The sequence below is a fragment of the Aulostomus chinensis genome, chromosome 18 (assembly GCF_037954235.1).
Source record: "Aulostomus chinensis isolate RoL2024-O1b breed Wild chromosome 18, RoL_Achi_v1.0, whole genome shotgun sequence".
NCBI classification, from domain to species: Eukaryota; Metazoa; Chordata; class Actinopteri; order Syngnathiformes; family Aulostomidae; genus Aulostomus; species Aulostomus chinensis.
In genome coordinates, this window is record NC_141337.1 from 14,586,217 (window position 1) to 14,599,442 (window position 13,226).

The 13,226-nt window shown below is 42.0% G+C and overlaps 1 protein-coding gene across 6 annotated transcripts in view; it reads right to left on the bottom strand.

The window, feature by feature from the left end:
• Positions 1–1,476: 1,476 nt before the first annotated feature.
• mgat5b (alpha-1,6-mannosylglycoprotein 6-beta-N-acetylglucosaminyltransferase B) overlaps positions 1,477–13,226 on the bottom strand; it is a 53,510-nt gene continuing 41,760 nt past the window's right edge. For 5 of the 6 annotated variants that reach the window (XM_086185202.1, XM_086185205.1, XM_086185203.1 and 2 more), the window contains 7 exons: positions 12,925–13,055; positions 10,618–10,773; positions 9,660–9,806; positions 9,434–9,550; positions 7,234–7,308; positions 3,972–4,243; positions 1,477–2,644 (listed from right to left, as the gene is read on the bottom strand). In XM_086185202.1, coding sequence (XP_086041328.1) covers positions 2,446–2,644; positions 3,972–4,243; positions 7,234–7,308; positions 9,434–9,550; positions 9,660–9,806; positions 10,618–10,773; positions 12,925–13,055 — 1,097 coding nt within the window. In that variant the 3' untranslated portion in view covers positions 1,477–2,445. Of the gene's footprint in view, positions 2,645–3,971; positions 4,244–7,233; positions 7,309–8,305; positions 8,454–9,433; positions 9,551–9,659; positions 9,807–10,617; positions 10,774–12,924; positions 13,056–13,226 lie in introns of those variants that run through there. The other variant, XM_086185207.1, reaches the window with a different exon arrangement.

Below are 13,226 nucleotides of genomic sequence, written 5' to 3' on the forward strand. Positions count from 1 at the left end.
CACTCACTGGCATGATTGTGAATACATTTGTCCAACAACAAATCAGCTGCATGTCTTCTGTTTGGTTTCGTCAGACTGATTATCAGTCAGCTGTATTGTTTCAGTCTGTTTTCGGCTGCTTGATGAACTAGAAATATCCTCACTTTAGCCCTTAGCAATATCTCCAGTCTCCTGACTCCAAGCTTTAATTGTTGGAATGTCCTAAAAGCAGTCCGCAGTTTGCCCAAATGTTGCTCTGTTACCAGGTGGCGACCAATTATAGCAGGATATCACATTGCCATGAATTAATCAGCTCCGCAATGTCACGATAACAAGATTGATTAACCCGTTATAACAGCATGTTATCTCCTTATTAAGAGATAATTAGTAGGGGTGATACGAAATGTCATGTCACGAAATTTTGCAAAATAAAAAAATGACAAAATAAAATTCAAAGATGCACAAAATAAAAAGCAATGTAAGAAAAAATGGGAAGCGGCACCGCGCAACACTGATGATTTTCTGACCCTCTCGGCTAATCCATCCATCCATCCATCCATCCATCCATCCATCCATCCATTTTCTACTGTTTATCCTGTTAAGGGTCGTGGGGGCTGGAGCCTATCCCAGCAGCCTTCAGGCGAGAGGCGGGGTTCACCCTGGACAGGTCACCAGTCCATCACAGGACCAACACATAGAGACAGACAACCATTCACACTCACAGTCACACCTACAGTCAATTTAGAGTATCAATCAGCCTCGTCCTCTCTTGATGTCTTTGGACTGTGGGAGGAAGCTGGAGTACCAGAGAGAACCCACGCAGGAACAGGGAGAACATGGAGACTCACACAGAAAGATCCTGTACAGGAGCCGGGGCTTGAACCCGGAACCTCCTCTCACCTACTGTATACACATATTACAAGAAGAAGAAGAACATTGTAGCAACCCAATAAAAGAAGAAGAAGCAGCGAAACAATTGTTTCAAAATGGACGAAGACGAGGTTGAACAAGTAGCGGACGCTCCTTCATCAAACAAATCGGTTGCGTGGACTTATTTTGGCTTCCCATGTAAAAGACAAGGCAATGGTGAGGCGATTGTGGATAAAACAAAAACCGTGTGCAAACTATGTGGGTACACAACAAGCAGCAATAACCTGTAGGCCTGCATGTCAAGGAAGAAAAGGAAGAATATTTGATTTTTGTATTTCTGATTTTTGATTTTCTTTCATCTTTATTCGGTATCGTGAGCCCTGTTTTGTATTTCGTATCGTTTCATGAGTTGACCCCTTATAATTAGCCATGTTGTCTCATGATAAAAAATAAAATAAATGAACCCCTTGTAACAGGATCTTACGTCATTATTAAGAGGTAACAATTTTTTTTCCACGTCATGAAAACATGCTAAATGAACCCGTTACAACAGAATATTATCCAGTTGTTAAGAGATAAGTTCACGAGATGACAAGATTCCAGCGCGGCGTTTCCCGGCTTCCGTAGATAAAGAATATTTATTTGTGTCCAAGGAGGATAACACTGAGATTTTCTGCATACTCTAGAATATTCCATCATACACTACACAGGAGCTGGAAAACATCTGGGTATCATTTCTGATTCTGTATCCAAAGAGTGCTTCATAAACTAATGAATCTGAGCCAGCAGTGTTTGCATATAAATCACCGACTGAAAGAAGCAATTGGAATATTTCTATACTCGAGGCTTTGTGAAATTGACCATGAAAGATTGATGATATCTTATAATTAAATTGAGTCCTACATTTTAAAGAGCACTAAATTACATCAATTTCCACCCACACGCAATTATAAATAACAGCTAAATGGGTTTTTTTCTCTTCCCCTGTATTTTATTAAACAACACTTATGTACAAATATATTCGTTACAGGACATTTAAAATAGTACATCTTAACATAAATGGCTTTGGGGGCATCTAGTACAAATGTCCACATGCCACTATGATACTTCACACAACATCGAGTAAACACACTTGTGAGATTCAAGCATCATTTTTCCTTTTGGTTGGTTTTTATTTCTAATCTAACTGATCCATCAAATGACACTTCTCACTGTTACCTTTGTAAAGATGGCGCTCCCAGTCGAGCGGTGCAGGAAAGTTATGGGTCTCTCAGTGGGTTTTGTTTGCCATGGGGATGACTTACGGCAATAAACCAAAATCCAATGGGAAAAAAAACAATCCCACTGGGTTTTAGGTTGAGGGAGACCGAGGTGATGATGACTTCGAGGTTGGCCAACAATTTCTTTACGCCCGTGGTGACTTAGAAACCGAAGCTTGAAACCCACCAGAAGTACAATCTTGCAGCTCCCTGAGAGGTTGTACCCCCTTACCTACTTTGGCAGCCATGTTTGAAGGATTTTCAACGCATTGGCACCGATCAAAGTATTTGACTTCTCCTTGTCAAAGAGGGTCTCGCCAGGTCTGAACTCTTCTGGTCATAGGCAGTCTCTGCATAGGGCCACCTGGCCGATGCGATAGTCTCTGCAGGGGCAAAGGCGCTGGTATTTGGCGCTGGAGCCAGCACAGCTGAAGAGCAGTGGATCCAGCTGGAGGCCACATTCAGCGTGTTCTGCTGAGAAGGCAGGGAAGAGGTGATTCATCTCTGACTCAACGCCCTCGCACTGGAAGTCCAGCCTACATCAGAGGAGGAGGAGGAGGAGGACACAGATAGGACTGTGAAAATAAATATCGTACAAATCAGACTAAAAATGCAGGTACAGCCATGAAGATAACTGTCAAATCTAAAGGTTATAAATGACTTTTAATATCAATGTTAGTAGCAGGAATGTAGCAGGAATGCCAGAGGACGTCAGCCATTATTCTACTAATATCTCTCCTGTAATATTAATGGTACAGCATTGCACCTTGGAGGAAATAAATAGAATGAGAAAGCTTGTGGCTTCTTCTGTATTTTGTGTTACAGCAAATGAGGCGTGGGGCTGCGGTGGGAGAAATATTTGCAGGATGAGCTCCTTCAGATGCATTGTCATCATCATCATCATCATCATCTGAATAATCAAGAGCAAGGACAGTGGGCAAGAAAACACTGCAATGGTTTTCAGCTTGAACTTCCATGATTACATACAGTACCACCCGTGCTGGGCTGATTAAGGATGCTACATGGTGCTGCTACACGGTTTACAGTCACCTCACAACTATCCTACATGAGTTAAAAGATGCAGTCTTCCGCTAATGCAGCGCTAAACACAAACTGGGATATTTTTCAGCGTTCGCCCACTGGCTTAATCGTAACAAGACGCTAATTTGGTCAGTGGCTCCAACTGGCTGAGATTTCTGAACCAGGCTTCAGTTCCGGATTCTCTCATTGATGTTGTCAGACATATAAAAGTAGTCTGAGGTGGCGGTTCCCTGTTTATTCGCCGCAGCATCTCGTTCAGTACGGGAGCAATTCAGGTCCAGAGCAACGATTTTTAGCCCAAAAACCTGCAGCAAGGAGGTACTGCTAATATCTGTATCACGCCGGTGGTTTAGAGGAGTCTGAGGCCTGAAAAATCCTGGGTCTGTTTACGACGTGTTATGTGAGCAGCAGCGGTTGTTGCAGTCAGTAGTCATTGTTCTAGAAGCTAAACTGAACTCGTCTTTAACATGAGACAAGTCGTCCTCCAATCATTTAACATGAATCTCCATAGAAACGGCTGTATTTGTGCGTGTGTGTGTGTGTGTGTGTGTGTGTGGGGGGGGGGGACCCACGGAGCCAACGTAGCAGTTTAAAAACGCAGCATAACCATTTGCCCTCGTCTCCTGAGTATTTCAGGTGAAAGAGATTTACAACTGGACACCAAATCTTAATCACACGTTTCCTTATAATGCAACTTATCTTTTCATCAAATTTCCTTGAAATCTGTCCATTTTTTAAAGATATTCTACAAGCAAACAAACACCCATAAATCTGCCGGCTGCATTTTGGTGCAAGTTATTGTTTCAAATGATCGCATCTTACGCGTTGAAGGCCTCCTTAATGTTGATAAAGCGATACAAGGCAGGTTCACAGATTAATCCAGCACTCTGGCATGCCTTGACGCACGACTGGCCCTCCAGGGAAGCCAAAAGCTGCAGGGCGCTGAGGGGAGGCCAGGATGTGTAGGAGGTGGCGTTGGAGGCCCAGGTGAGGATGCTTGAGTTGGGCAGGAGGATGAAGGGACTGGGAGGGCTGCCCAGCCACATCCTAGATGAGTTGACTAGAGAAAATGGAGCTTCAGGAGAGCAAAAGTCCTGAAAGTGCACAATGAAAAGCCCTTGATCAGCAATATTATTTGTAATTTATAGCCGACACTTTGACATGTCAGCTAAAATAAACAAAGGTGTACACCATAATAGAGCATTGACAAATAGCATCTTTAGCCCAGCAACACATAAAACTTCTAGACGGCTGATAAAGGGAATAATAAAAGAATGATTACAGTACAAAGGTGCTTATCAGAGCTGACAAGTCCCCGTCAGTCTTCCAGGGAATAATACGGAGGCAGTTATGCCACCCAGCAACAAATGAGGTTTGGAAGCAGAATTATGCTCTTGTGAGAGCCTCGATAAGATCCCCCCTCCAGCCGGAGCTATTCATAAGACCCAGGTAATAACATTTCTCTGACACGTCCCTTTGGCCCGCAGACCCGTTTATTAAACAGGCTCCAAGTGCCCAAAGGCAATAACTAGTCCTCCAATCTCTCCATGCCCCCCTCCACCACCACCATTTCCCCTTCACACTCACACACACACACGCACACACGCCCAACGGCGTGCAAAATGCTCATCAAGAAATAAGAGGAAGAAGTACGAAAATGGAAAAGGGCAAGATTTGAAGTTCATGCTGACAATTTATTTCCAAATGTGTGTTTGGAGTTAAATGTTAAAAGAAAAAAAAATCTATTTTAAGTTTCAGTGTAATTTTGCCTTGTAAATGTTGTGTATGAATTCAGGCTGAGGGATTTTGTCAGGCTCAGACTCACATCCAGAATTTGAAAGAAGTTTCAAAGAAGCCAAGCCAACAAGATTATAATTTGGCATTTTTCTTAAAATTTTGATTGAAACCTTTTACTACATGACTAATGCCTGGTGCACACAAGTTTAAAAATAAAAATAAACAACAACTTTGAGAAAATAGAACAGATTTTAACTGGTTTTAAACGTGATTCTAAGCATGCATGCATGCACATACACAAACAAACACATACACACACACACACACACACACACACACACACACACACACACGCACGCTATGATTCTGTCAAGATTCAGGACCTCAAACTTGCATCACCCTGAAAGTGAAAAGAACTCTGGCTCTCACGTCATCTTATGCGATGTGACTTCAGATAAAGCAAACGTGAGGTGGACAGTGTACAGTAGTTACCCGTGTGTGTGTGTGTGTGTGTGTGTGTGTGTGTGTGTGTGTGTGTGTGTGTGTGTGTGTGTGTGTGTGATCTGCTTGTGTTTTCGACTGTTGCAACCCAGATCTCAGCAGCATCTACAGAGTCTGGTGTTGCAACAATGGCTACAACATGTAAATCAAATTTATACGTTGATGCGACATTAGAATCTGTCTTCCACAGTCAATTAAATGTTTTCCTGGCTTTATTTACTGGCTTTACCCCACAATTGTATATAAATGACAGATCGCTACGTGTGTTATGATTTTGTTTGGACTATAATGAGTTTCAGTTTGGGCTCCGTGATTTCAGACCCTAATTTTGTACTCTAGGTTTTCTCTTTTTAATCATTTCTGCCTCATACACTGGTTTCCCTGTTGTCGTCAGGTCCTGTTTAATTTTGAAATCACTTGCCTCTTGCGTCGTGAGTTCCTGTTTTTGTCTGATTCCCTCCATTTTTTGTTTGTTATTCAGTCTTTTCTATCCGTTTCTTATTACTTATTACTAGGATTTTAGTCTGATTTGTAGTTTATTATATATCGAATTTGTAATTTCTGGCTCTGCGTTTGGATCCGCCCGCCTGCACCACTATCAAACACCCACAGACTAAAGATGTTAAACCACTCATAGAAAGGCAGACATCTGTGAATCACATCCTGAACCCATGGTTCTCTCTCAATTTTTTTTTTTTTGAGTTTAAGAATAACAGAAAAATTAAAATTCTCACCCCATCATGGTTGGAAACCAAAGTCAGTCAGCATATTGCTCTTTCCCTTCTGCTTGCCTGTGTTTGAAACCAACTGGAGAAGGATAAACTAGTCCCATCTGCTTCTTTCCCGAGATAAATGAGAACTGTCACTCAAATCATTTCCATAATTACAGAGATACAATAAACAAATAATAAAAGTAGATGCGTGTTTGTGAACTGCCTTGTTTGTTTTGTTGCGATGTGTGTATGTAGACACAGCTTTCAGGGGAAGAGAGTGGGCTGCTATTGAAGAACATGACATGAGGGTCAAATGGAGTCTTTGAGCGGACGGAGGTGAGAGGTAGGACAGTCAAGGATAAATAGGTTTTCTGTTGGGAAGCAGAGAAATGAGTGTGAGAGATATTAGAAATACGTCTGACATGGAGGAAGACGAGGTGAAGATGAGTGGAGGGAGTCTGATTGAGAGTCTGATCTTGTACATGCCAGACAGGCAGGCGGGCAGGCTGGGAGGCAGTCACGGTTTCAAGTTAGTCACGACATGCTGAGTGTGTGTGTGTGTGTCTGTGTGTGTACGTGTGCGTGTGTACGTGCGTGTGTGTTTCTGACAGCTGGAGAGAGATGGTGTCAGAGCAGGCCAAAGGTTAACACATTTTCTTGACCTTCTGCTGCCAGAAAATAAAGCAACCATCACAACTTTCTAAATGTGCCAGAGGACGGCAACATCTAGAAACTAAAAGGCAGTCAGAAAGTGAATACCGAAGCTGTGCCAAGGTCAGCCTCCGGCCCCTGACACTTTTGTGTTCAGGGCCTTCATTAAAGCTGCAAGCAGCGATGAACAGACCCTCAAACTCCCATGCACTTTGGAGAGTGTGAGAGTTCTGTAGAGGAAGAGGGAGGTGAAACCTGATAATATTTGGGTTTTGCATGAGGAGAAGAATCAGTGGTGCAAATATCACTCCCTTCATAGCAAGGTGGCACTAGAGAACACAAACTTACTATATATCATGCTGCTGTACTTCACATAACAACCACATGGTGTCAATAGTAATATTCACTGACTGTAAATATCCAAATTCGCTATAATGATGACTTTTTTTTAGGGCCTTTTCGCAGGGAGTATCATAACTGACCTGGTTCTGAATGTAGGCGTGAACTCTCTCCAGCATCCCCTCACAGGTGTACTCGTAGGGCAGGAAAGGTTCGACCTGCAAACAGAGATGGGGAATCAGCGGGCGAGCCTGGATGTTGTAATTACAGCAGTGGAGCATCTGATAGTTGATCAAAGATGACATATTCATTAGCGTAATTGTAGTTGGCTTATATTATTCCACAAGCCTCACATTAAAATCAATGACCTAATACATCATAGGTGACGGCTTGAAAATTGATTTCATTATTTTTAGTGACGACTTCATCAATATGTCAAACAACGGATTAAATGGGCAGCGGACCACAGGTCAGCCGCTGCTGAGGGCACCGGGGTCCTTCGGGTCCTGGCGTCACAGTTGAGGCCTGTCGTGACGGGTTGATATATTGATCCACAGTTCTTCCTCCTTTCTCAGCTTTTATGCTAACAGTGTCACATTAACAGGAAGGAATGGCTGCACAGAAACAGCTTTTTAGCTTCATGGGTTTTTTTCCCACCAGAATTGAAGCCTATTGCACTTTTATAACATTAAAACTACAAAATGCAAGTCCTCATAGTAGATTACCAGAGCTGAATGTTGTTGTTTACTACCAGCCCACCAAAGCACTCAGGCTTTTACATTGATAAGTGTTCCTCTGGCATTGTCGTATGACTTTATTTCATCAGAGTTTAATGAAATGTATCTCATACTTCATCAGCTACTCCACACAACTATTTGCCTTTCGGGCATCTTTATATAATAGAATAGAAGAGTGAGACCAAAAAAAAAGAAGAAGCTTTATAGAGAGTGATTTGATTTCAGCAGCAGAAAACATTTTTAAAACGCGATTCACATACACAAATTGACAAACTATGAGCGAAATGTTTCCTATCCTGCCATTACTGATGATAGAAAAAATAATCAAGGCCAAGGTTAATCAAAAAAATACTGGAATTTCCTTTGACAACTCATGTGCCAAGCTAGTTGTGAATACCAACAGCACGGACAAAGTTTGCTGTGTTATTATTCTTATTTTGAATGTATCAAATGACAATGTGTATTATAACCAACCTAAAGAATATTAATGCAATTAATGTTGTCCACGCTCAGTTTTACCGAGCACTGAATGGTGATTGATGAATTTTCTGGCTGTTCAGTTTCACTGTGGCAGCAGGCAGGTGTTGAACATGGGAGCCTTTAGCTGCTGAAGAGCCAAACATTTCCTGTCGATGACAAACGCAGCTTAAAGGAAACAAACGTTGGACATCAGGTGGACAGAACATAACAACGTCAGTCGTTACCATGTTGAATTTTGTGCCGATATCCAACAAGCCGAAATTTCAATAAGTGATTTCACTCTTATTTGCTGATGACAAGATAATCTGTACAAACACAATTTTAAGTGATTTTCTTCTTCTTTTTTTTTAAATCTCCAAAACTTTTAGAAAATCCCACAAAATCATGTATGATGACTTTTTTCCCTCATCATAAACAGCCGATGAGCAAAGAGGGAACTCGAGCACATCTGGGCTGATTTAATATCAGTCATCATAATGATTTATCCCCCAAAAAATAGAAAAAACAGATCATTATGTTGTAGAAATCAAAAATATTTACAAAATAAAAAAACAATCATCTATTCCACTTTGTCTGAATTAAATGAATACGCCAGCTGCTCTTTTAATTATGTAAATTTGTACGATTGTTTTTCTCCTGGATTTACTTGGTCTCTGTCATTTGGTAACACAACATCTATTTAACCCACCGGTGGACGTTTCGAGAGACTTGGCGATGGCTGACTGTTGCTCCGGTGACAGATTGAGCACAAAGTGATCGATAAATATGATCTGCTGCTTGTGGCGCTTAGTGCCTGTGGGGCCTTTGGAGAGCTGCCATGTAAACCCAGGTGTGGGCACAGTTTACGTGCTGAGTCGCTCAGTATTTCAAGCAATTAATTGTGGAGTGAGCAGAGAAGGGGAGAGCCAGCTAAGCATTTCGCCGTAGCGACGGATGTCATGATTAAGAGCTCTATTAAAGGCTGAGGGTTTTAAAAGTAGGTCAAACCAGAATATGGAGTGTGTGAGAGCAAATTATACTCTCAGCTCCACGAGTGTGTAGTAGATGTACTGTAGTAGACTGTGATATTGGAGGGTCATTCTTCTGTTGAAGGGGCTGGGGAGGATGACAAACAACACACACATACGTTGCTTCTCATGACGTCACGGATGGCTGCGTCGAACTCCTCCGAGTTATTGAAGTCAACAGTGATGACGTGCGGCCTGCCGATGTACTGCTCTGCATAGGGGTGCTGGGAGGACACCTGAGGGACACAAGCAAAACCTTCATAGCTGAAGTCAACATCAGACGGAAGGTTCATTTGCACTCTGAAGTGTATAAATCATAAACTTGTCAAAGACACGTGCATGTACCTCCCTGGAGGTGGGTTTCCCTCTGAAGAACTCATGATTGAGAGAACTGTGAGGTGGATTAAACTTGGGTTGCAGGAAGATGCAGCCATTGGCTATAGCCTCCAAAGGGGCGGGACCTTCATACGGGAAACCAAATCCAACGAAAAGCTAAAGAGAAAAGTTGAAAAGTTTGCAGATTTAGCAACTACAACACTTCTGCACATCTTACATAACCACTCGAGGAGATACTTCACCAAAAAGTGTTTTTTGCTTTTAAAGTACTCTTGTACTTGAGCTAACGAGGATGTTTTTGGTTTTTTTACTGCCCTATCACATCTTTGTCACTCCATAATGCAGACAGAGCTGGAGCTTGATGCTTATGGGACTGCATGACCAACAACTATAAACAACTGCAGAACATTCAAAAATGAGAGTAAGCAAAGTCTCAAGAGCCTTTTTCAGTGTAATCCAGATTTTTTTTTATCAAAATGTCTGCTCAGTAATCCACAAATACTCTGATTTGAGATAAAAACAAACCAACTACAAACTTTCATGACCAGCGAGATGAGTCAGTTAAACCAACTTCCTCATGCTTGTTCAACTTATTCAATTGTTTTAGTTCATATCAATGTGTTTCTCAAATACTGCACTTTTGCCTGCATACAAAAAAAAAAAATCATCATATCCGATGGTGCATGTAAGAGTTTGTAGACGGATGTTTTTGGGCAAATTTGCTGTTGTTTATGTTGCTGTAACTGCCGTTAGCTGCCCGTTATCATTAGCGTCAAGCTAAGCGACTGCATTCTGGAGTCTCGGAAGGGAAAAGATTGATTTGTAAGCTAAAAACACTTATTTTGTGTACTTAAAATGATTTTTTTTTTAAATTGGGGGGGAGGGGTAAAGCCTCACTTTAATCTTTGCAACCAAAAAGACACGTGTACGCAAGGGCATTTTCAAAGCTAATATAAGAGTCAGCCACCTTAGCCTTTCGGAGAAGTTGCTGCAGTTCCTGCTGAGAGAGAAGACCGTGGTTCTTGACGAAAGCAGGCACCTCTGGGGGGCGCTGTGTTTCGTAGTACACCGTCCCGTGGATCTCCATGTAGTGATGCAGGATGGCTAGGAACTTTTCTTTACCCTTTTCAGATGATAGACACAGTGACGGAATACATGTCACGTATGCATCCCTGCAAACGCTGCTACAAGATGGCTAATCTTTACTTTCATCTTAAATCCTCTCTGCGGCACAGTATCTCTCCAATTATTTATAGTCAGTTTCAACCTGTGATTGACACATTTGACATGTTTTCAAGGTTGTTCACCTTGATTATGTTGGGCTGCAGATTATTTTGCATATCTGGAGCTCTGTTCATGGTCTTATTTTGGATAAACTCTCAAATAGCCAGACTGGGATGATACCTGACAAATGAAGCTAATTGTAATTCAACCAAATGCCACCACCTTTGAAGCAACACTTCCCATGATGGAACTGAAGCCTTTCACTAAATCGACAGTAACTGCGGGGTGCCAGCAATCCAATCTGTGTTTATGTCAATCATTACAAAACAGCAGTTACACTGAGCCGACTCGCCGGAGGTGCACAGAACCCTCCGGAGAGAAGCCAGTGGGAGAGTGCGTCCATGAGCAAACCTACTGGTCGATGATTTGGAAGTTGATTTAATGAGTCCACTGGGCTGCTGTCGGTGCTAACATCATCATTCAGGTAACTAGTAAATTGCAGGATTTTAATGAACGATGAAAGCATTAAATTAATGTATACTGTAGGAAATGTTTTCTCTCAAAATGTAATTTAGGGGGAATGATATGAATTATTTAGCAATTTTATGTCTTCAAGGCGTGAATCATTTCTAAATGTCATCTGAAAGTTACTCCTCATTTTTCATTTTAGGCTGTTGAGCAACACGGAGACAAAAAAATTCTTTTTCTTTTCTGCTGTGACCAGATGACAAGACTTTTCTCAGCGTTGTAAACACTATTGTTCCTCTACATTTCAAGAGGTTTGTCAAAAAAATCTCGTGGAATAGTTTAACAGTTTCCTGAACCGAAGTTAGACTGTGACTCTGAATTCATGCTGCCGTTACTGAGGTGAAAACATGGTCTTGGTTTGAGTTTTGGCAGTTTGGAGGATCAACAATGTCAGTGAAAAGCAACTGTACTTACTTGGAGCTGCACACATCCATCAATGATGCATCATGGGAGGATGAATACAGAACCGTATGGGGTGAGAACAGATGTAGGAAGAGGAGGGAAGTGAGGAGAGAGACGTAAGATGAAGAGGGAAAAACAGAATACGACATGAGACTTTTTTTTCCCTCTCCCAGGACCTTTGCAGCCCTAAATCTCACATGTGAACCTCATAAAACTTTGGTGGAGGAAGAGCAAAGGGGTACTGATTGTCTGGAGAGATCCCCAACACAACAGGCTGTTACACAGCAATCTTTCAGACTCACAAACGTTACTGTAGTTGTTCTGGGGAAGAGGAGAAAGCTACCGGAACAAAGCAACAGTCAGATTCAAGCGAAGCGAAACCTTGGGGGAGGCTGCAGCACACTTCAAAGATACAGTACGAGAGAGAATCCTGCCAGTAGCTCAGAGGGAAAATCTACTCTAAACAAAAACAAGTCTCATCATCAGACTTCAGGTCAGATTCCTAGAGGATCATGCGGGGATCTGGTGGGCGATTCATCGTTTCGACATATTCTAAAGATGTAACATTTATCAGGATTTAACTGGATGCAAAGTACTTCCGAAAGCAGGGGTCACCAAACTCACCATGGTAACGCAATTCTTTGTGTAAATTCACTGTTTCTTACTGTCATCAGCCCAGACACTGCTACTGTGTTCCTGGGGGAGCCCCGTCAGAAAACTACAGCCTATTTTGCCCGGTTCTGTAGAATCATCCAGACGAGGAAAAGAGGCTAAACGGATCAGAATGACGGCCAAATAAGCAAAATGACGAGCAGACAACGATTAAAATGCTTTTCTTTCTGACTGGAGTTTGGATTTGATTGCAGTAACTCCGGCATGGCGTACATTATTTGTTCCAACCTACAACCAAGAGGGCATCCCAGCCTAATAAAGCAGGGTATAGTTAATTTTAACCAATAACGCGACGGTGATGTGTTGCGTTTCCTAAAGAAGAAGAAGATAGAAGCAGAGCGCCAAGATGTTATTCACTCACCGGGAGGGAGAAAATTCCCTCCTCACACAGATTAGAAGCAAACACACCTTACTGAATATATTGCAGGGGTTAACGTGGGATACTGACCTTCCACATGCTGGCTTCTTTGCCGTACACGACAGCCATATTATTAACTTTGTTCCTCTGAATGTTCAGTCTCACTGTGTCATTCAGCTCCTCCGCCACAAAACCCATAAAAGAGTTGTCTGGGGTGTGGGCTGCCAAGGACAAACAGAGCAATTGGCAATATAATTCCAATTTTTATACCTTCAAAAAAAAAGTGACTTCAAAGCGGTTGTGGAGGTCCTGGTGTAAAAGTGGAGAATACAGAGGGAATGCGGCATGATGGGAATTCTGTCACTTAAGTGATAAATTATTCCATTCATGTG